The sequence below is a fragment of the Phocoena sinus genome, chromosome 9 (genome assembly GCF_008692025.1).
Source record: "Phocoena sinus isolate mPhoSin1 chromosome 9, mPhoSin1.pri, whole genome shotgun sequence".
NCBI lineage: Eukaryota > Metazoa > Chordata > Mammalia > Artiodactyla > Phocoenidae > Phocoena > Phocoena sinus.
The window spans coordinates 74,687,089-74,711,899 of record NC_045771.1 but is presented as its reverse complement, the minus strand read 5'-3'; the positions used below and the strand labels follow the sequence as shown (position 1 = coordinate 74,711,899).

At 39.6% G+C, this 24,811-nt stretch overlaps 1 protein-coding gene across 1 annotated transcript in view; it reads right to left on the bottom strand.

The window, feature by feature from the left end:
• DNAH11 (dynein axonemal heavy chain 11) overlaps nt 1-24,811 on the bottom strand; it is a 316,314-nt gene that overhangs the window by 180,029 nt on the left and 111,474 nt on the right. The window contains 6 exon segments of the mRNA XM_032643357.1: nt 1,782-1,898; nt 4,778-4,923; nt 5,041-5,197; nt 8,498-8,658; nt 10,475-10,606; nt 24,291-24,524. Coding sequence (XP_032499248.1) covers nt 1,782-1,898; nt 4,778-4,923; nt 5,041-5,197; nt 8,498-8,658; nt 10,475-10,606; nt 24,291-24,524 — 947 coding nt within the window.

The following is a 24,811-nucleotide window of genomic DNA, read 5'->3' as shown; positions in this document are numbered from 1 at the left end:
TGAGAGTCCGCGGGCCGATGCAGGGGACACGGGTTCGTGCCCCGGTCCGGGAAGATCCCACATGCCGCGGAGCGGCTGGGCCCGTGAGCCATGGCCGCTGAGCCTGCGCGTCCGGAGCCTGTGCTCCGCAACGGGAGAGGCCACAACAGTGAGAGGCCGACGTATGGCAAAAAAAAAAAAAAAGAAACTGTATGCAGAATACAGCACTTCACAAAAGAGGGTACGGGAATGGTCAGTAAGTTAAACATAAAGATTTTCAACATTACTTACCATCGTGGAAATGCAAGCTAAACCCACAATGACATACCACTACCTATCTATCAGATTCGCTAAAACTAAAAAGACTGACGATACCAAGTTTTGACAAGAATGCAGAGCAGCAGAAATTTTCATACATTGGTGGTAAGGGTGTAAAAGGGTACAGCCATCTTGGAAACCGTATTGGCACCTTCTAATAAAGTACACCTGCCATGTGACTTAGCAATTCCATTCACAGATATCTACCCCAAAGAAAACATATATTCACACAAAGACTGTACGTGAATGTTCATAGCAGCTTTATTCATAACAGTCCCAAACTGGAAACAATGTCCATCAACTAGTGAATGGATAAATAAATTGTAGTATGTCCCTCCAATAGAGTGCTCATCAGCAACAAAAAGGAAGGAACTAGTGATATGCGGGACAACTCAGATGAATCCCCAAACCACAATGTTCAAGGGAAGCAGACAACACAAACAGGTACATACGGTAGGGTTTCGTTTACAGGAACTCTAGAAAAGGCAAATTTAACCTCGAGTCACAGAAAGGACATCAGTGACGTGAGGGCTTAACTTCAAAGAGGCACAAGAGAATGTCTGGGGGTGTCAGAAACATTCCATATCTTGACTGTGGTAGTGCTTTCACCAACTGGATACTTAAGGGGGTGCATTTTATCACATGAAATTACACGTGAACAAAGTTGATTTAAATCAGAACAGGTTTGTATACAACAGCACAAGTTCTCTGACAGACTGCTAATAAGCATATAAACTGTCAGAGTACATTTGGAAAGCAGATCATCGATCAAGATTTTAATCAGTCACCAAGTAATTCTACATGTAGGAATCTATTCTCGGTAATAACCTGAAATAAGGATGACTCTTCATGTGAAGGGATGTGTACGGCCGGCTACTTTATGATCATAAAAAACTGACAAGAAAAACACAAGCCCTCCATGTCAGACAACAGGGGATGGTTAAGAAAATTATGGATGAGCCCTGGGAGAGACCATTTTGGAGCTACAAAAAATGGTATTTCCAAAGAATTTTCAATAATATGACAAACTACTTATGTCAACACATTAAATGAGAATTAATGAAAATCTAACCTAATATCTTAACCTCATAAAACAGGAATTATAAGAGACTAGATAAAAATACAACAATCATTATTTCTGAGTGGTAAAGTGGTAACTTTTTCTTTATTCGCTTCCGTATTTTCCAAATATTCTGTAGTTTGTGAAGATTATATTTATAATAAAAATATCATGACAAGAGAGCTAGTATTAAATGTTCAAATGTACTATGTAACTTTTAAGGAATGATTTTCAGTCCTGGTTTCATATTACAAAAGAATTAATTTATCATGGTGAAAGTTCTCTCTATAAAGGGATCCCAAAGATATAATAAAGGGTTCTCCACAGAAGTTCCCAAGTAGAAACAAATCATTTAACAGTGCAAACCAGCAACGTTAGGTGACATGAGTGCTCCAGATGCTAACCCACAAAGCATAACACTTGCCTGAAAAGAGCTTTGAGATTTTCCGGTAATTCGGTTCGACCAGCATATCCTGGGTTCATAGTAATAAATATTCCAACTGATGGCTTCAGTGTGATAGCTTCCCCAAGAAATACAAATCTATCAGAAGAAAAATGTTGATGGAATTAAATGTGTTCACTGAATATGAATGCACATTGACAAATGCAAACCAATGCAAAATGCAAATTATTATTAGGAAGCTGTTTATGCTGTGTAATTTTCTTTAAAATTCATAAGCATACGTATTTTGAAGAGTGTTTATTAAAAATACATTCCCTTCCCCCAAAGGAATTACAAGTATGGCAAGTATTCCTTTGTGTTTTAGCATGGCTGCAGTACGCTAGAATATAAAAATGAGGACTCGACTACTTTAACAGTTAATGAAAGGTGATGCCATTTTTGCCTTCAACATGGGCTGCAGTTTCTCGAATGTGATACGGTACAGATGCAGAATGTCCATGCTAAGAGGAGAAAGGGACTCCTTGTTCTGTTGTTATAGTGTCCATTTGCTCACCCTCCATCTCTCCTTCCCTCCCATTTAGTCAACAAATATCTGCTGACCACCACTGAGAGGGAGATTAGCGTGGTGCTTGTGACAGCTAGCTCTGGGGCCAGACTGGGAGCATTCAGAGACCAGCTATATCACTTTATGCATACTCCATTCCCTCATCCAATAAAAAAGAAAAAGCATGGAGGATAATGATATTACCTACCTTATTGGATTACATGAGAATTAAAAGAGATCATGTACATAAATGGCTAAGGGTACAGTGCCTAGGGCCTGGTAAATACGCAACAGATGTTAGCTATGACTATGGCTATCGTCATGACTTGAAGGTTTTGGAGAAGCAGTGAAGGATTTTCAGAAAGCTTTGAAAGGGCCATTAGCCTGCTGATGGCCAGGGCAATGGAACGGTAAAGGGCAGTAGGAGCCAAACTGAAGGACATGTGGAAGGAAACTTCCAAATGGAGGGAAATGAGACAAACAGAAGGCGTTCTCCTGTTGAGAAAGGGGAGGGCTAAAGCGGTTAAGGAGCTGGGCCTCCAACACGGACTAGGGAGGGAAAAGAGACAGCCACAGTTTTTAGGACTAAGAGTTTCTTAGATGCTTGACAATGAAGAGAAGGTGGATTGTGTTTAGTCAAGGTAAGAATGGAGAAATCTTCATTCTCAGAGTATCAGGCTGGGGAAGGCAAACAGGCCTGGCAGGTGGCTAGGGCAGCAGGGTAGCTGAGCACTCTTCCACTAAACAGAGCAGGGACAGCCATAAGCCAGAGGCATGGACCTCAAGGGGGCAGAGCCAGCAAGATGCTGGAGAGCTTTGTGGGTGAGGCACCGTCCCATCTCTTAAATCCTTGAGGGGAAAGAGAATGTAATAAAACTCATGAACTCATGAAGGAGCCTAGCAGTTTGCACATGGGCTAGCATGATGATGAACAGGTACAACTCACATACGTGCAGACATGGAGACTGTTGAGAAGCATGGTTGGAAATTTTCAGAAATCCTTGCATTGATCAGTTATCTCAATCTCCGTAAGAAAGGATGGCCTCAAAGGCACCTGGGTTACATCAAATAAGAAGATTTTCACTAAAAGCTAAATCAAGTATATCTGGGGATCAAAGGCGAAGAATCTAACTTCTGTAACATGACATTAGATCAGGGGTAGTTAAGGCAGCAGACATCTGGTCACAGGAAACTGGTTTCCCAGAGCCATGTGGCGGAAGGACTGAGAATTTTTCTTGAAGGTAGAAATATCCAGATGTATCTACAATAACTGCAAACTTCTGTAATAGGTTCACAGTTTGAAAGGGCTGGATGATCTTCCCCTGATGGGAGACTGACATGTTCTTATGGATAAGACAGCTAACTGAGCAAAATACCCTAAGAAATGGGAGTCAATGGGTAGGCCAGATACATGAGATTTCACTGTATACAAAAATGTTACAAAGAAAACCACAACTGGGTATTATAATACTGATTTCTCAAATGAAGCCATCAAACCCTAAGCACCATGTTTTGTCTTTCAGAGTGCGGCACCAAGTTGGGAAGCGATTAGGTTCTAGCTCCATCTGGAAAAGTTTTGGCCTGAATAACTGGAAGAATGTGGGGGTGTATTCTACTGGGACAGGATAACTAACAAAGCAAGCGTTAGTGGAAAGACCAGGATTTCGACTTTGGCTATATTAAACATGAGAGGCCAATGAGACATCAAATGGAGCTTTCAGATGCCCCAAGACAATTGCTGACGTTGTATATGTAAGTCTAGATATCACAGAAAGGAGGTCTGGGCAGCTGGTAGCCAGCACCATCAATATGGTATTGAAAGCCACGTGACTAAATGAAATGACCAAGGGAACAAGTAGACATAGAGAAAAGAAGACACCTGAAGATTGAGGCCTGTGACATCCAACATTAATAGGTCAGGAAATAATAATAAAAAATAATAGCTAACACTGACATGGTGCTATGTGTCAGGCACTTGCCCAAGTGTTCTGCATTTAATTCCCGCTGTAATCCATAAGGTGGGTACTGTACTTCTCCCCATTTTATAGATGAGAAGCAATCAGCAAAGGAGCAGCCCTGAGGGTGGGAGAAAACTGGGAGGATGTAGAGTCCTGGAACCGATGTGAAGAAAGCGTGTCATGCAGAAGGGAGGGAGTGACTGTGTCAAATGCTGCTGAAGGTCAAGTAAGATCAGGACTGAGAATTGATAACTGGATTTCGTGTTGTAGAGGGTGCTTATTCTTCCACTGATTAAAGTATGTGATACACCTTTGTTGTAATGAACACTTAAAAAACACGGCTAAAACGCAGGAGGTTATTCAAAATAATTCTTCACAATTAACCAGTCTCTCTCATTTTATCCATCTCCTGGGACAGGAAGAGGCAGCTGGAGACTGTGAAGATGAGGTCTCCTGCATTGCTCTAAGGTTCTCTTTCTACTTGTAAGAACAGGAAGAAGCTACACGCCGCTCACCTCTTCTTCCTGTTTCTGATGGCATCGTGTATCATCTTCACTTGTACTGCCACCACGGAGAGAACTTCCACAGAAATTCGATTGAACTCATCAAAGCAGCCCCAAGCTCCTGTCTGCACCAATCCCTTATAGATATTTCCTATGGACTTAATAATGGAGTGAGGCATTAAGAATGTAACAGAAAAGGGTTTTTAGCTATTAGTTTGACTCATTCCAGGTCAGGAATAATATTGTTAGGATGTATCATTTTATAACTAACTTACTTTGTAGTCCATTTGCTCTGAACAGTTGAATACATAAACCACCATGCCCAGGGCACGGCCAAGATCTTTGGTGGTTTCTGTTTTCCCTGTACCAGCCGGGCCAGCGGGAGCCCCACTCATGGTGAGATGAAGTGACTGAGTTAAAGTAATGTAACACCTTTAAGCAAAAGAAAACAAATATTACGATCTTCTATGAGATTCCTAAAAGATGTAAGGGACAATCCAATATTTTTTAAAGTTTAAGAAGTCACGGTCTAAGAATCTGGTTGTAACACAAAATACTGACACATCTCTGATTCGTTCATGGTAAGAGTAAGGATAATATCAAATTTAATTTTAGTTTGGCTGTTTAAAAGTAACAGAGAAGAATGTACTGCTTTATTTGTCTCATTTCCTAAGAGCTGCATATTTGAATACAAATGACACTTAATTTGCAATGCCCTTGAATTTCTGATATTCCTAGGTAAACATATTATTAATGCAGCAGACATCTCAAACTGTTTATAAAAGAAAAATAGATACTTGGATGATGAATGAATGAAACACTAACTTCATTAAACTGCTATTTAATAAATACATTAAGAGATGAGATATGTAAACATAAATACAGAGTATGCAAATAATATATACCTATTTCACTGTAAAAAGCAAATATAACAAAGACGTAACAATTTATTACGTTAAAGTGTATTCAGGAATTCATTTTGAACGTGTCGCTACGTGTCTTTAGATTACGATAATAGTTATTTTTGCAGGGAAGATTCAGAGGTTCTTAGACTGAGGAAAATTATGCAAAGACAGAATTTAATACTTGTAAAAGAAGGAAAACTAATAAACGGTGAGGACCTAACGTGAGGTTTCTGCAGACTCATGAATTATTTTTGTCTTAGTACAGACAGTGGATCTAGTGGGAAGACACACACGCAGAAGACCCAGGACTAGTGTCTACTCTGCCACTCATCAGATAAACTTAAATTACATTTCTGACATCAACATGCCTCAGTTTTCTCCTCCATGAAATGAGGTTTATCGTAGGACTTTATTAAGAAAGCCAACCCAACACGGTGCCCAAGTGGTGACGGCAATGGACTGCTAAGAAGGCCAAAGGTAAATGCCTTAAAAAATTCAAAGTACTACGCAGATAGAAGCAGTTACTTATGGAAATGGAGAGTGTTTCTGTATTTTACAGCCATCACGTTTCAGAGCATCTTACAATGAATATGAAATTGAAAGACCCCTGGACTAGGAATTATAGCACTTTTTATGGTGCAGACTATCCCTTATTAATCTTTTCTTGTGGTTCCAAGTTTTGCCTGACATATGACCACCTATATGCTGCAGACTACGTTTCCTCCCTGCCTTCCAGCCAGGAGCAGTCAAGTGACCAAGCTCCAGCCAACATGCTATGTACTGAAACGAGTGTGCTAACCCTGGGATGCCTCCTTTGAGACGTTTTCCCCTTTCCCACTGGCTGAAACAAATGTGCAAACCACGTGTAGCATGTCAGCCACCCAGAAGCCTATACAGCTGGACCATCCTCCTCGGTCACACAACTGAGACCCCAGCTGCCATGTTATCGAAGGACTTATATTCTGGGTCTCTCTGGAACAGCAGCTTAGCACCCCCAAACCAATCCACCTGTGTTCCAGCCCAAATCTCTCAATTACAAGCTTGGTTGACTTGGTTCTCTGAACCTCCCCACGTAGGGGAGAAGGAAATGCTCTCTGTCTAGTCTACCACACAAGGGGAAGGTCGGCATCAAACAAGACGTAGTGAAAGTGTTTGAAAGGCAGCATTGTATTAATCTAAACAATTAGTAAACAATCCAAAGAAGGAAATGGGAAAGATATGTACATAGTGTGAACATCTTATACGGCCCTATTCACTCTATGAAAGGAACTTTCATCTTCCTTTTAACTTCCAAATAAACCACATAGTGATCTTTAAATTAAAAAGTTAATAAGCTATGGCCTCACACACCGGTAATTTTTTTAAATGCCTCTTCCCCATTTCTCCTGTACGCCGTGCCTCTCCCCATCCCCTTCTCTATGTGCAAGGGCACGTATACAGCAGACTCTGGCATTTGCAGTTTTGACTCTTCAAGCGATTTTGTCAAGCTACGAAGTTTAATCTCTCACCCTGAAAGCAGTACATAAATTAATTAATTAAGATAGTGAACACTGACTTTTAGAGCCAAGTTAAAGGGAACTGAATTAGAGAAACAACTGCAGAAGCCATACGATTTATCAAGGACAACATCACGAGCAGATCAGTGTGTGCGAGAAAGATCACAAAGCTAGTGAGGGAAATCCAGCAGCCTCCCAGGGCCACCGCTACCCAGCTCGACAGACAGACTTGCTACCGTCTGCCCTTCCGTTCCCAGATCAAGTATACAGCATCGTGGTAACTGGATAACTGGGAACACGCACATGATCTTGAGGTGTGATTTCTCTTTCATGAATACCAAGGACTAAATAGGCTTTCTCCCACCAAATAATTCAGCAGAGGTTGGAATACGAACAAAGAATCTCACGTCTGACCGCATGTATCTATTAACTTGGAGTCAAGTGGCAACGAACGTTTAAGAATCCCTTGCTCCCTTGACAGGCTTGAGCCACACTGGGCTCTGTGTCTACCCCTTGAACCTACCAAGCTCCTTTCCATCTTAGAAACTTTGTACTTGTCTTTGCCTGTAACTTTCTGGCCCAGGATGTGTGCATAGCTGGTTCCTTGTTATCATTTCGGTCTTGGCTGAAATGTCCTCTCATACAATCTATAGCCGGCTCTCCCTTCAAGACGCTTTCTAACCTATCATCCTGTTTTATTTTTGTCACACCATATATTACCACCTAACACAGCTTTGTTAATTTGTTTACTCTTCCTCTTCATTCCCAGCCACTCACACACCACACTCCCCTAGAAAGTGTGCTCTGAGAGAGCAGGAACCCTACCTGCTTGACACTGGGACAGTTCTCAGTACAGTGCTTCAGAAGTACTGTATCTGATGAATCATTTCTGTTCTCCTTTTCTTCCTTTCACTGTATGTAATCCTTCAAAAATGAATTCACCACAGGCAATTCCCGTTTTTACACTTCTAATAAAGGGAGGCAGTTTTTACACTTCTAATATCAGGGCGTTAGCCATAAATAACCAGAGGGAATGGACTCCGAGATCAAAGATGCTGCCTTCAGCCATATTAACTGCTCATGATTTCATGATGTGCATACCACATAGCGTCTGTAATTCTGCTTTTGTAATTTGGTTCTCTCTAACGTGTCTCTAACACCAACATTTGCTATGTCACTCAATTAGTGCATTTACATTCTGCTTTCATACAGTTTCGCAATTTGTTCATCATTTTCTCACAGTCCTTTATTTTCAATCTCAGACATCTTTACCCATGCTGGGGAACTTTTGGCTTGTTTTTTCCCATCTGACTCCAACTTATCATTGTTACCTGTCAGTCAGAGGAGTGATCACTAGTCGAGGGCTGTTTCCTAAATACTCGTAGAAGTACTGCAACTGGGCATCACAAATATTAACGAGGCAATGTTTCTGGGTGTCCTCCCACCGGTGACGAAGTTGAGAGCGCCAAGCAAAAGCGTGGGGAGTGGTGACCTAAAAACATCACATGATCATCACACACGGGACGCTGATAGTTTTAAGGCCACAAATGTAATCTATTAATCTAATCAACTCGGTTGAGTCGCATTTTACTCTTAAAAAATCTCACAAAAGGTAGGTCTCTTGTATGCTACTGCAAATTGTAATTGCATGTAGATGGATGAATACTTAATCAGAAATATGTGTGTAATAAACGTCTTCATTTTAAGAAGCCTATTACTGTAAAACAACATCAATTTGCTGAAGCAATGCTTTTTCCCCTTTCATGAATCACCCCAGGTGATTTGATCACTTTTGTGACTTTATATTCATTATCACCGAAGTCAGATGGAAAAATACACTCTGTATTAAAATAGCACATAATCCATTATTTCTGCATGTCAGAGGTATAAATAAACTATACTTTCAACCAAGTCCATTCTCAAACTGTTCTGCTTTTAGTAGAGATTTCCACGTCATTTTTCATTAAACCAAACAACAGTGGTTTTTTCGTTGCTATTCCTTCTTATTTCACTCAATTCTATCCATTATTTTCCCAGTTTGAAAAAATAATTCCAGTCTCTTTCAAAATCCAATTGACCCAAGGGTTTCTTAGGAATCACTGGAAGTTACAAAAATTATTATCTAGTCATTTGTCTGATATCTACATAAGTCTCGACATTGCATACTTATACATACTAAATGAGCAGGAATTAGACAGTCTCTATCTCTTTAAGTACAAAATAAAGAACATATTTTAAATCAAAATTTATCCTGCTGCAAGCAAATCACCACTGATAAAACATAATAAAATATGCAAGGTCATATTCAAAGAGTAGTTATCAATCAAAATGAGAATACTTGGTAATGGTATTTTGCAAGGATCAGTTTTCGATTAGCAATTAAGCAACACTCTTCACTGATGGTCCTGAACCTGGATCAAGAAGTTTTTTTTTTTTAACTTTATCCTTACATAAGGAAGCATTTGCTAGCACTTTGTGAAGAGAATTAAAATTCACTTTGCTTTTAATAAATTGAGAAGGAACTAGAAAAACAACAGCAAACATCTCACAATACAAGCATGCATTCAAATTGTGAAAGGAAATGCCACTCTCAAAAAACAAAAGGGATTTGGAAGAAGTAGGTTATGGGCATGGTATGTCAATTTTGTTCACTAGACAAGCGTATTTCAGACATTTTAAGTAGCAGTGTATTTTGGAAAAAGGGTGAGAGATTCTCCTTCCGCATTAAACACTGCCGGTATCTAAGAGACACGTGGACTTTTTAAAGAGATAAGAAGGTTAATAACACACTGAAAGGATTAGAAAATAACTTCTTTAAAGAAAGTAATTTAGCTTTGAATGGAAAAGACAAGGGGTGGCCAACATTTCTCTTTTTTCAAAAGGAAAATAATCAAAAGCACACAGAGATGGTTTAGGTGGTACACAATCTTACTGCTACTGGCTGGATAAGCCACAGTGGTGGTTATCACAGGCCAATGGATAATTATGTGTAGAGAAGCTGGAAGACAGGGAAATGAACACGTGACTTCCTATGGCTCCTCCATCCTGACTTAATTTTTGGTTGATCTGAATTAGAGGCTCCTGACTTGGCCAAACCCTTTGGGATAACTCTCATGAGGATAATATATTTGCTAACCCAAATAAAAAATACCCAAAGTAAATGCACTCAGCTTCTTAGGACTAATTAAAATATACAACCTTAAAAAAACAAACAAACAAAAAAACGACTTTCTTAGAAGTACTCTTGATAATAAATACCACTTTTAGGAAACAGCAAAAAACACATGAAATTTCTACAAATAACTTGCCTTCTGAGAAATAAGTTTTGCCACCACGTCTCTGGCATGGACATCTATGGTACAAATTGTCATGATCTTCTGCCTGTCTCCAGGTAGAAGTTCTCCCAGCAGAAGTGCAATCAGTGTATTCAACTGAGAAATCTAGAAGGCGTATTTTTTAAAGGAGGTAATAGTTACAAATACAGAATCTTACAGCTCAGTAGTCTTTATATTTGTAAAAGTCCCTTTAGTTTACAAAACTATTTCAAATACATTGTCCCAGCTGGCTGTCAAACCACCCTGGGGGTAGGAGCAGGAGGGAGGGATTTAATTAAATTATTTAATTTAAATAGAATAAATATTATTACTGCCCCTCCCCCCCTCCGCCTTCTGAGCTGAGACTCAGAGAAGACAGGTCAACCTGGAGGTAATGACAAAGCCAGAGGCAGAAGCAAAGTTTCTTGGCTGCACTGAACTCACTCTCCATGTAACCACGATCTGCTCTGCAACTTTACTGGAAGAGAAATGACCGCAAAAATTTAAAAGATCAAACTGAGTTAACATCTGTCGAAGTATACTAAGGACTAAATACCAAGTGCTGTTTTGTTTGGTTGGTTTTGGGTTTTGTTCGTGTGTTTTTGCATGGGATGTAGGATGATAACTGAGAAAAGATTTAAACAGTACAGCTGATGACTAACCCACTTAATTCTTATTCATACCCCTATTCTTATCTAAACAAGAATTGTCTTGCCCACCAATTTCTTTTTTTTTGATCCCCAAATTATTATTATTATTTTTTAACATCTTTACTGGGGTATAACTGCTTTACAGTGGTGTGTTAGTTTCTGCTTTATAACAAAGTGAATCAGTTATACATATACATATATCCCCATATCTCTTCCCTCTTGCGTCTCCCTCCCTCCCACCCTCCCTATCCCACCCCTCTAGGTGGTCACAAAGCACCGAGCTGATCTCCCTGTGCTATGCTTGCCCACCAATTTCTGAGATCAACAGTTTTCAAACTACTGGTCTCTTTTCCTAGAATGGAAAGGAATGAAATGGAATGGAATGACATAGAATAGAATGAAATAAAAAAGCTGCACTACAGTAGTAAGAATATGTACTGTTTTGTGAAAGTTTATTTCAGTTTCACACTTGAGTGTGTACGTATGTGTGTAAACTTGATCTGATATAAAATATATCTTACTGTTAACTGTGGTCAGAAAGTTCTGAAGGATACTCTTAGGTGGTCATTTTGTTAGCATGCTTATTTACACAAAACATTCCTGTCTTACTCAAAGCTTATTAACAACAACAACAAAATTCTGCCTTATTCCGGGGTATCATATTGTAAAACTATACTGTCCCCTTTCCGGTTTAGCTCTGCAAAGGACAGTCAATGACAAGCTGTTAGAGCCTGAAAGAACTGGTTGCAACTGAATATATCATATCATCAAAGGCTCTCAAACCTTTGTACCTACTGTAACAAACATATTCCCTACAGTACTATTACCACATTCCAGAAAACACCAAACAATGCAAACTGCCCAGAGACTGCTGTGCAGCTGCCCTGGAGAAGATTCTATAATTACAGTAAGCATGGAGAAGGCAGGCAGGATGGCATAACCGCAGCGCGCACAATTCACATTAAATCAGAGTCTACAACGTGCCCGGCACTAACTAGGATTATCGTCTGTGTCACCTCGTGTAATCTTCACAACGATCTATTATCCTCATTTTGCAGAGGAGAAAACTGACTCGTAGGCATATTAACCACACTTGCTAAACAGGGCAGGGGGAATTCAAATCCAGACACTCTGACGTCAGAGCCTGAGTTCTTACTGATCACATCGCATAGATTTCCTGTACCAGCCTCCACAAGATCAATCCACCCACCACTTTCAAGTTGGACAAATGGTAGTTATGCAAAAAGTATTCCAGAGAGACTTAAAATCAAACACAATGAATAAGTGGTTCAAAGGAATAAAAAGTACGTACTTTAGACATTCAGCATATACAGCAGCCTTATAGCTGTTGCTGTATATTCTACTTTCAATATCCTACATCTATCTACAAAATGTAGTTACATGAGAAGAAAAGCAGAGGTGATTATTATTTCAGTATGCCATGTTCAGTGTTCATCATGATTTTCGGTTCCATGAGGGCAAGGTCTGCATCTGTCTAGCTGAGTGCTTTGTCCCCAGAGCCACTAGCTGTTGAAAAGTAGGTGCTCAGGGACTTCTCTGGTGGCGAAGTGGTTAAGAAACCACCTGCCAATGCAGGGGACACGGGTTTGAGCCCTGATCCGGGAAGATCCCACATGCCGCGGAGCAACTAAGCCCGTGTGCCCCGACTACTGAGCCCATGCACTGCAACTACTGAAGCCTGCGTGCTCTAGGGTCCACATGCTGCAACTACTCAAGCCCGTGCCCCTAGAGTCCTGCTCTGCAACAAGAGGAGCCACCGCAATGAGAAACCTGCGCACCACAATGAAGAGTAGCCCCCACTCACCGCAACTAGAGAAAGCCCACGCACAGCAACAAAGACCCAACGCAGCCAAAACACAAACAAACAAAACTGAAAAGTAGGTGCTCAATGCATGCTTGAGTACTGAGTAGATGACTGAATGAACAGTAATAGCGTATACACATGTAAGTTTCTCAACAAAATTTATAGGCATGTTGGTTAGAAAGAAGGTACTTTGGCATTGGATATTTTCTATCTCGGTCAAGATATCCAGTCTTTAGAGTCACAAATCTTACACCAGTACCAGTACTTGGTTAGAAAGAGTTGGTTGTAACAACAGTAATAATATTTTATGTCTCTTAAGAACATTTTTCAAGTGCTTTCACAAGCAATGTCTTGTCTGAGCTTCCCTGTGATTTCTCCATTATTGATTCTTTTTCTACAAAAGTTCTGTCAAGTGACAGATGATTAAAAATACAGCTCATCAACATTATCTGGACAGCATTATATGTTGGGGATCTTATACTGTCTGTCAAGATTAAACTTTCCCAATGATGCTCTTTTCTAAGTAATAAAATTCTGTACCCACACACACACACAAATAGTAGTTATAAAATATCTATCATCTGGACAGTGGCATCAGGAAGCAATTACTATACATTCATATTGTAACTGCATACAAGTTTATGGTCTGTGACATATATAAAATGTTCCTCAGCAGCTTTTAAGAAATATATACCTTATCATGTAATCAGCACTTATTCTTGCCCTTGATTAAAGAAATGTCGCATGATTTTCTACTGGATCAAGGATGTTTGTCTCAGGTCAAAAATGTACCTATGAAACTCAAGTGGCTCTTTTCCCAGTACACCTTGGTTTAGCTGGAGCATATGTACGGTGTATCTTGAACCAGAAAGAAGCCTACCTTCACTTACAGTCCAAACTCCTATCCATGAACACAAAGCCTTCCATGACCTCCCATCACTCTTTTCCTACCTGACATCACTCCAACCATCCTGGCCTTCTCTGTTTCTCCATCATGGCTGCTTCAAGGTCACAGAGACTGTTTCACCTGTGTGGAGTCATTTTCCCTCTGATCTTTGTAGAGCTGGCCTCCTCTCATTATTCAAGTCTTAGTTTAAGTTCACCTCCTCAGATCAGCCTTCCTTGGCCATCCTATTTCCACCTACCCAGTTATTCTACATGTTCCTAATTTATTTTCTTCATGGTTCTTACTAGTATCTTATTATTCACTTATTTACTTCCTTGTTTACTGTTTGTCTCCTCTGCTTGACTGTAAGCTCTCAAGGAGCAAGGTCCTTATCTGTCTTATTCAACACTACACTCCCACATGTAGCATAGCAGCCAGCACAAAGCATGTGCTCAGGAAACACTCGTATGAATAAACAAAGGAAGAGATGAATGACAGCAATAATACACACCTGAACAACATTTTCTTCTCTCACCCCTCAATCACACAACACTAACGTGGTTACTGTTTCCAGAGCTTACAGGCCAATGAGGAATGCAGATAAATAATTACAATTGTTTTGCTAAGGCGAGTACAAAAGTACTATGACAGCACGCAGAAATAGGACTTGGCTTAATCGAGAGCTTGGAAAGACATTTTACAGGAAAGGGTATTTATGGTGAGAACTAAAGAGTGAGTACGATTTAGGCTGTAGAGAGTTTAGGGGTTTCCCACCCAGGGAGGCAGTGTTTAAGCCACAGGAAGCAGCTCAGGATATGGCAGGGGGCCCCGGGAGGGAACTGAAAAAAGTCTGGGATGGTGAGAGGGAAACAGAGAGGCAGACCAGGTATGTAAGGATGCTGTAGAGGGAAGCAGGGTCCCAAACACGCAGGGCTGGGCCAACTTTCTGACGGTCTGAACTTCAATTCAAGGGCAAGAAGACACTGGTGAAGGGTTTAGGGAGGTGGGGTGATAATCGGATGTGTGTTTCTAAAAGATCTCTCTGCCTCTAGTATGATTAATTGGAGGGAAACAGGATTGGAGAAAAAAGACCAGAGAAGAGGATGCTACACTCATGGCAAGAGAAGAGTAGCTGGGACCAGGTTATTAACAAAGTAGCGAAGGAAACAGTAAGAATAACTATATTTAGGGCAACTGAAGAGACTTGGTGGTTGACTGGGTATCAGGTGAAAGAGGAGTCAAATGGGCTTCTAGTCTGAGCAACTGGTGAAGAGTCGGTGTTTTTTAATGAACTTGGGAAGCACTGAAGAAGCGGGTTTGAGAAAAGTAAATGTATTTTGAATGTTCTACGCTGGATGTGCCTGTCAAATTTCCAGTGGACAAGTCCAATATGCCCCTTACTCCACTTCAAGAGAAAGGTCTGAGCTGGAGGTCAAAGTCACCAGCATATTACAACAGAAACTGAGCAGCCATAAGGGCAGATGAGATTAGCCAGGGATATGTGGTGTGGTGAAAAGAAAAAGGGATCTAAGTCAGAGCCACAGGGAACAGTTAAGAGGCAGGAGGAGGAAGAGGAACAGGAAAGAAAACTGAAGAATAACCCAAGAAGTACGTGCAAAAGTGGAATTCAAATAAAGATGAATATAAGGGAAGAGGGCATTTGAAAAGGAAGTATTTCTAACGTTAAAAAAACAGAAATATACTCAGTCAAGTGATTAGAAATGGTTCTTGGAGAGAGATGAGGATGAAAAAATGGAATGAGTAAGTATAGATATTTAGTTCAAAAAGCTTGGTTATGGGCTTCCCTGCTGGCGCAGTGGTTGAGAGTCTGCCTGCCGATGCAGGCGACACGGGTTCGTGTCCCGGTCCGGAAAGACCCCACATGCCGCGGAGCGGCTGGGCCTGTGAGCCATGGCCGCTGAGCCTGCGCGTCCGGAGCCTGTGCTCTGCAATGGGAGAGGCCACAACAGTGAGAGGCCCGCGTACCGAAAAAAAAAAAAAAAAAGGCTTGGTTATAATATAAGTTCCAGCGACAGAGTAGGAAATGGAAGGAGGTGTGACATCAAGGAATACTTTTTGGTGGTTGTATTGTTTTTAAGCAATGTGAGAGATGGGGATGTTTAATTGCTGATGGGAATGAGCCAGTGGAAGAATTTGAAGACACAGTAGAGAAGGAAGTCACGGAAATCCTGCGAACGAGACCCAAAGCACAGATGGAGACAAGGCTCCAGATGGTCAGAGGCCATCCTTCCATTTTAACAAGAGGATGGTGCAGAGGGCAGAACACCAGCCCCACTGCCATTGATCTAGTTCCTCTCTGATGGCATCAGCAGATAATAAGAACTAACATTTATTGAGCACTTACTAGCTAACATATCTGACAAGCATTATTATATATGTGTGCATGTGTATGTATATATATAGTATGTGTGTGTATAATATCTATCTTTGTGTATAAATACATACACATAGTTCTAATTTAATCATCACAAAACTCTGTGGGGAAGGTACTATTATTATTCTCATTTTATATATGAGAATATGAGGTAATTTGCCCAAGATCACACAGTTATAAATGGTGGAGCCAGGATGTAGTACAGGATTCTAGGATTTTATTGTATTTTTTATAAACCCAAAAGTTTCCCATGTGGATAACATATTCATTAACAGAACACCTTGGCCAGACAAGAGTTGACCTCTAATGATTCCGGTGGATGGAAGGAGGTAACTAGGCAACCCCCTCTTATAAATTCTCATGTTTAGATAAACATGGAAACAATTCCCAAGAAAGAGACATGAATCTTGATCACTGAGTTTATATGTTACAAATGTCTAAGACACCACAGTGTTCTTCCAAAGAGGACCAGCTTGCTTGGTGGGACGATGGAGAGCTCACCATGAAGGAAGGTGTCAGGCATACACAGTAACATACTCAAGGTCAGAGAGAAGGGCTGGCTCCCGATACATAATGGTGGTTGATTCTCAATTTTGTCCCCACCCAGCTCCTACGGCGGTATGGTATAAAGAGGCTATGTCTGTGAACTTAAAGAAACATGTCCCTAAATACTATAGGTTAAATAAGGCAACACAGGAAGAACATTTTCCTTGTAGTAGCAGAAGGACTGCAATTTTACCAGGATCAAGGCATGGCAGATTTCCCAGCTTAGGCACACCCAAGCCACAGCGGCAAAGAAGCTGGAAGCGCCCCTCGGTAGATATGTTAAGATCTGGAGCGTGTAGTCCTCAGCTCAGCAAACTGAAGTGAACATTACAAGGTAACTACTACAGCACTTTGGGAGTCAGCTACCAGAACCTTCAACCTCTTTCCATCTGGACATACACAGAAGTAATGCTCTCTGAGTCTCTTAACAATAGTAACAAGATCTCTAATCCCGAAACCCATCAATGTTTCAACTTAAGCAGTATCAGAAACAATGGATTTTCATTTCAGCTAGAACCAAGAAAATTGCCAAAGAGACCAGGTCCCACACTCTCTGACACTATCAGGTCATGGGTTGTGGAATCTCGGTTTATCACCTCCCTTTGCACTGTTCGTTTCCTACTTCTCCTTCAGTCATGTTGCGAAAACCAGCACAATACTGAGCAATGTATGTCAGAGGCAGTGAGCATAAGTACCCCGTTCCTGACATTAATGGAAATGATGCTAATGTTTCACTATTAAGCATGATTTTCTCTGTAGGTTTCTGGTAGATAATCTTCATCAAGTTATCAAGTTTCTTTCAGATGCTATGTGGGAAAAGAAAAAGGTGTAAGAATTGATAATCAAAGCTCCCACCTTAAGAAACTTGAAAAAGAGAGGCAAATTAAACTCAAAGTAAGTAGATGAAAGGAAGTAATCAAGATAAAGCAGAATTCAGTGAAATACAAAACAAACAGTAGAGAAAATCAACAAAATCCAAGATTAGTTTTTTGAAAACTTAAATAAAATTGATAAACACATAGAAAGTCTGATTACAAATAAAGGAGCGAAAACACAAATCACCAACACCAGGAATGAAAGGGGGACACGATGCCAGACCCTCCAGATGTGCTAAGGATAACGTCGATATAGGAAGAGCAACTCACATCAGTAAGTTTGAAAACGCAGATCAGGGGTGGATGACCATTTCCTGTAAAGGGCCAGACAGTAAATGTTTCGGGCTTTGAGGGGTACATGGTCTCTAGTGCAATGACACCACTTAGCCAGTGAAGCGTGAAAACTACCAAACACATAGGTACCGGGCCAGGTTTGGCCAGATGGCTGTAACTTGCCAAACCCAGACTTGGAAAAAATGGGTAAATACCTTGATAAACAGAAATTCCAAAAACTGACACAAGAAAAAAGGAAACCAAAAAAGCTACACAACAGCATGTACATAAAAGAAATCAATTTATAATTTATAAAGAAAGAAAACCTCAAGCCCAGATAGCACTACCAGTGATTTCTATAACAAACTCTTTCACAAAATACATGAAAATGCAATACTTTCCAATTCCTTTTAAGGAGCATAATCCTCATCCCCAAACTGGCAAAGATATTATAATAAAAGAAAACTACAGATAAATGTCCCTTATGAATACAAATGCAGAATTTCTGGACAAATTAGCAAATAGAATCCAGCAAAAAATATATACATCTATAAATGGTAACACATCATAAATGCAAAGTTGCCTTAGCATTCAAAAATTCACCTTAGTAACAGAACAAAAGAGAAAAACCACAAGAGTATCTCGGCAGACTTGAAAAAGTTCAACTCCTCTTCAAAATAAGAATTCTCAGTGTGTAGTAATAGAAGGTATTCCCCTCTATTTGAGAAAGGTCATCTACAAAAATCTAGAACTACTATCGTACTTAATGGTAAAACATTGTCCTTCCCTAAGACTGGGATTACTTCTATTTAACATTATATTCAAGGTCGTAGCCAATTCAATGACTCAAGAAAAGGAAATAAATGGCAAAAGAGAATGGAAGGTCAGAAGTAAAACTGTCATTATTTACAGATGGTATATTCATGTACATAGAAAGTCTGTGAAACTGTACTTAAAAAAAAAAACCTACTACAACTAGCAAGCAAATGTGGCAAAGTCTCAAGACACAGGTAAATATTAAAACATCAATATATTTCTGTATACCAGCCACAAACATTAGAAAATTTTAAATTAATTAGCATATGTTTACAGCATCAAACCATATCAATTATCTAAAAATAAATCTAGCAAGAAATGTATAAGACCTCTGCATTGAAAACTACAGAAAACACTGTTCAGAGAAATTAAAGAAACCATTGGAACAGGGCTCTATTTACGAGGTACCTATCTTTAAATTTAAACTTTCTTACCATTTCTATTATTTCTGTGGTTACTGGTCTACTCAAGTTTTCCACCTCATTTTGAATTAATCTTAGAAACAGTGTTCATAGAAAATTATCCATTTAATTTAGGTTTTCAACTTAAATATTTGTATAAAATCACATGTAGTGTTGTACAGTCTTCTAAAAAAAATCTCTTTCTCATACAAGAGATTTTTCTTTTCTCTATCCCTTTATTGTTTCTGCTGTCTCCTCTGAACTGCAAATCTTTGTCAGTGTTTGATCTGTTCAAAGAACCAACGCTTGAGTTAATGGATCAGACTGGACTCATGGCCTATATGGGTAACAAATCTCTTTTCCTGTTACCTCCACTTATTGCGGGGATCTTGAGTTACTTCAGGAGCTGTTCTGCTTTTTCCTCTAGAACAGGAATTGGTAGACTACAGGTAATGAGCCAAATATGGCCCACCACCTGTTCTTATAAATAAAGTTTGATTGCAACTCAGCATGCCCATTCATTTAAAAATTGCCTATGGCTTCTTTCCTCCTCCAACAGCAGAGAGGAGTAGTTGTGAAAGAAATTACAAAGCCCATAAAGACTAAAATATTTACTATTCCATCCCACCCAGAAAAAGTTATCCAACCCAAGATCTACAGTCAAGACAGAGTCATGGCAGAAGTCCTCAATAAACGTCTCACTTTGTTTATGAAGTATTTCTCAGGCCTTTATCCTGGGGACAAACTCACTGATAATCTCTTGGGATGTACAGGAGGCAGGACTGGTTCCAACTGTCCACCTCTTACATACGCATTACTTATCACTGACCATGGGCCATGAGCCCCACATGTTTTTTACCTTTACTGAATCTCAGTTTGTAATTTCTCTGGAGTTTCATTGGGATAAAATAGGCTTATCATGGCAATAGGTTCTTCTTTTTAATATGTTTGGACTGTGATTTTCTCAGCTCTTAGTCATCTATCAGTTTGATTCCATCTGTTATCAACTTCTAGGCATTCCTCAAATTATCCGGTCCAGTATTTCCAGGTACAATATGACTTTTTTCCCTATACCTTGTCATTCAATATAATTTTTGATGCGTTAAAGTAACCAGGTTGGGCCTAAGATGGAGTCGCTCACGTTACCCACATCGGCAAACCAAAACTTAACTGTTTCTATGTTGGGCTCTCCCAGAAAAAGCAGGCTTAGGTCAACCAAGCAGTGTTTGCCTGTTCAGCACACGTTACCTGACCTGGCTCCAAGGCTTCCCTTTGCTCCTTACAAGGAAAGTAACCCTGCTTTAATTAATCAGCAAATGCCCCCTTCCTTGTTCCTGCTTACTTTGGTCTATAAAAATCTCTCATCTTCTACAGCTCTTTGGAGCTCCTTTCCATCTGCAGACTGAATGCTGCCTGATTGATGAGTCACTGAATAAAAGCCTACTAGGTCAGTAAATTGTCTGTGGAAAATTTTTCTGTTAACAGATGAGAGGGGCGGTAGAGAATATGTGTTCTACTCATCATCTTGTAGCTTCCTGCTGTTATGAAGCAGGAGCCTATCAGGTCACAAATTTCTATAAAGACGAAAACAAACAAAAAACTCATTTCCAATATACACTGTGTAACTGCAGCCTTCACAGCCTTCCCTATTTGGGTCAAAGGGTCAGGGCGAGATAAGAACACTATCAACACGGTATGCAATTGTTTCTGAGAAATTTCTCAACGATTAAAAATGAGGCCCAAAACTGACCCTAAGCAGGAAAATGAGAGTCTCTTTCTTATACCTATAATATTTCTGAATATTTGTGGTCAGAAAGGATAAATAGTTAAATAAGAAAAGCTTTATATTGTTTATTGTGAGTCTTAGTAAAAGTACCCTAGGCAATGTCCCAGCACACTTGTAATTAATATTTTGAATCCAAAATGCTTCCATCTCTTTTTCGCTGATTTGCACACAGCTCAATGATAAAGGAAGAATGGAAAAATTTTCTTATCAGATCCCAAGCCTAACCAAATACTTTTGCCAAGGAACGCTCAAATTTGAGAAATTATATTTTATTTGTTTTACTTTCAAAGACTCTGGCGAGGCAGGGATATACATTCAAAACGCAGTATTTTTGCCTTTAATCCCAACACTACCTAACATGCAATTACAATATGTCTGGTGGGAAATAAAGTTTAAAATAATTATCTTCGTTTACCTCACTACAATTTGGAACTGAGAACTAAGGAAAGAAATTACTTGTTCAGGTAGATTGTCAGTTACAGCCAACTCTGATTTCAGTTTTGAAATTGAGCTATTTTAAAGGACTGAAGTTCACCTTAAAAACTGCTCACAGTATTAGCAAGAGTAGTTTTAATTAAAAACAAACTCCAGCAGACTGTTACCACCATTTTTAAAGAGTGAAAACTAATGGGGTTTCAATTTAGACGCACACACTTCTCATGAACCAAGCTGCAGCTTTAACAATATTCAAATGTTAGCTGCTCTGGTGTGCGTATTAGTACCAGTGGCAACATTGAAATGCTGTATTGAAGGCATCTGTTGGCTGGTCTGTCAAACATTTCAATTCATGCTGGAAGTGTTTCATAATTAAGCCCGTAAATACTGTCTTCATAAACCACCCTCTTTGTCTACTTCTCATCTAACACGAAAAAGAAGCATTATTATAACTTGAACAAAATGGAAAACTTTAAAATTATTTTAAAGGAGAAAAAAGCTAAATTTTCTTAATTAGCTGAATAACCTAAGGCTACTGGAATATAAATAACTTTAGCTCTAAGAATAAAAAGGATCAACCCTTACATTTAGGTCTTTAATCCATTGTGATTTTATTTTTGTGTATGGTTTTAGGGAGTGTCCTAATTTCATTCTTTTACATGTAGCTGTCCAGTTTTCCCAGCAGCACTAATTGAAGAGGCTGTCTTTTCTCCATTGTATATTCTTGCCTCCTTTATCAAAAATAAGGTGACCATATGTGTGTGAGTTTATCTCTGGGCTTTCTAACCTGTTCCATGAGAACCTAGGGGCAGGACAGGAATAAAGATGCAGATGTAGAGAATGGACTTGAGGACACGGGGAGGGGGAAGGGTAAGCTGGGACAAAGTGAGAGAATAGCATGGACATATATGCACTACCAAATGTAAAACAGACAGCTAGTGGGAAGCAGCCGCATAGCACAGGGAGATCAGCTCTGTGCTTTGTGACCACCTAGAGGGGTGGGATAGGGAGGGTGGGAGGGAGACGCAAGAGGGAGGAGATATGGGGATATATGTATACGTATAGCTGACTCGCTTTGTTATAAAGCAGAAACTAACACACCACTGTAAAGCAATTATACTCCAATAAAGACGTTAAAAAAAAAAAAGAATCAACCCAATGTTGATGACAGGGGAGGCAACAGACAATTCTCATGCACTGATATTGGGAAGGTAAACTTGACATGATGTTTCAAAGGCTTAAGAAGGTATAGTCTCTGACCTAGCAATTCTACATCTGGAGGTTTATCCTGAAGAAATAAAATATGCAGTATGTTTACATGGATGTAAACACAAAGCTGTTTACTACAGTATTATTACTGAGAGCCAAAAATAAAAACCACCTAAATAGCAGTGATAATAACAACAGGCAGTCTTATAACATATTGGGTTAAACTGAATGGACAATTCCTTTATTAACACAGAAGATATTTGAGTAAAACGAAACACATCCACATGCAAAGTACATAGCCAAACATGAGAGAGGGGGAAACAGAGAGGCAGAAGGAAGAAAGGGAGAGGGTTGGGGGAGAGTGGGTGATAGTCCCTAATGCCAAGGATGTGAATCCAAGCTAAAGCAGTAGAATGAGGTTAACAGGCTAATGCCACGGCAGCCGAAAGGAGAATTTGAGTAGAGACCCACACATCGGAGACTGAAATTTAAATTGCCCACATGGCAACACAACATTTCTGTTCTCTGCCTCTTATACTCCCTGAGCAAGGCAGGGAGTTAGAACTGAGATGCTGACATAAAGCCAAGATCCTCAGAGTATTACACAGTCCAATAAAAGGTTCTAGAAAACTCTACCCACCAGCTCAGAGAAGCAAGAGGAAAGCGTGAAACATCTTGGGGCTTTGGATAGGAAAAAAGTCGTCTAAAAGAAATCAAAATCTCAGGCCTAAGCCATGTGAAGCTATGGCATCCAAAATGACCTTGCCACTATGATCAGTAAATCCCAGACTGAGTAACTAACCACAAAATTAATCCCGAACTCACGAAACCTGTAGAAACCTGCAGGCAAAAAGGAGAAAAACACGTAGGGACATCTGCTCAGTGTAGAACACACAGAATTCCTCCAGAAAAAAAAAAAGCCAACCTGAAGATAACCTTTAAAGATAAACATACAAAAAGTAAGTTCAAATTAAAAAAAACAGCCTCAAAGGAACAGAACCACCTAAATAAGACTATTAATGAGATAGAAGAATAAAAACCATAATGAAGACATGTCATTATAAAACTGATTTTTAAAGAACCAAAAAGAACTTTGGTAAATTGAGATAGAGTAACTGAAATTTAACTTATGAAATGGGTATGTATTAATAAAAGTGTTTAGGGGTAAAGATGACTGACATCTGCAACTTCCTTTGAAAGCGTAATTGGAGAGTCTTATATAGGAGGAAAAAAATATGTACAGTATCTAGGTGTGGGTGGTATACTAGATCCTTGGGAGATAATGGACAAAGATGGATGTTTTTTATTTGTTTGTTTTATTTATTTTTTATTGAAGTATGGCTGATTTAGTGTTGTGTTAATTTCTGCTGTACAGCAAAGTGACTCAGTTATATATATGTATGTATGTATATATATATACACACATTCTTTTTTATATTCTTTTCCATTATGGTTTATTTCAGGATATTGAATATAGTTCCCTGTGCTATACAGGAGGACCTTGTTGTTTAAGGATGGATGTGTTTTAAATCCATGTAGAAAACAAGAAGGACAACACCGAACTATAAAATGGAAAGCTAAACGAATGATTGCTAAAATCTTCCTAGCATCATACCTTGAACACAGAAGACACTCCATAAAACAAGAATGAATGAATGAAGCTTACCTCTTCAAGTCCCTTTAAATCTCAAAATCATAAATCTTATAAAATACCTGTTTTTTATGGAAATCCTTTAGGGCCGTTTCGTAGCCTTCCTCTAGCCTACTGAAGGCTATTCCTACATCTGTGGTCCACCAGATTTGTGAGCCAGTTAGTGCGACTTGAGCCGGGAAATCAAAAATCCACAGTTCCCTGGGTTTGTCCTCATAGGCTGCGATGGCTTCTGTGATAGAACGTCGCACTGTCTCTTTCATGGTCTGTTCCAGCTGCAGAAGCCACGTTTCCACCTTTTGAAGCAAATGGAAGTGTTGTAACACAGGCTTAACTATGGAAAAGGGATTATTCCATCCTCTCATGGCCTTGAAGGCTACGCAGTTATATGTATAACGAGCCAGTGAACTACTGATTAATGAAGTCCTTCCTACATGAACCTGGATTCTACCGGGATACTGCTCATCTTATTTCACCTACCAGCTGGCTGATAAAATTCCACATCCTAAACAGACAAGGTGTTCTCCATTATTCATTTTTCAGATTTGAAGACCTGATGGTTCTAGACCAAGATCCCCTCTGA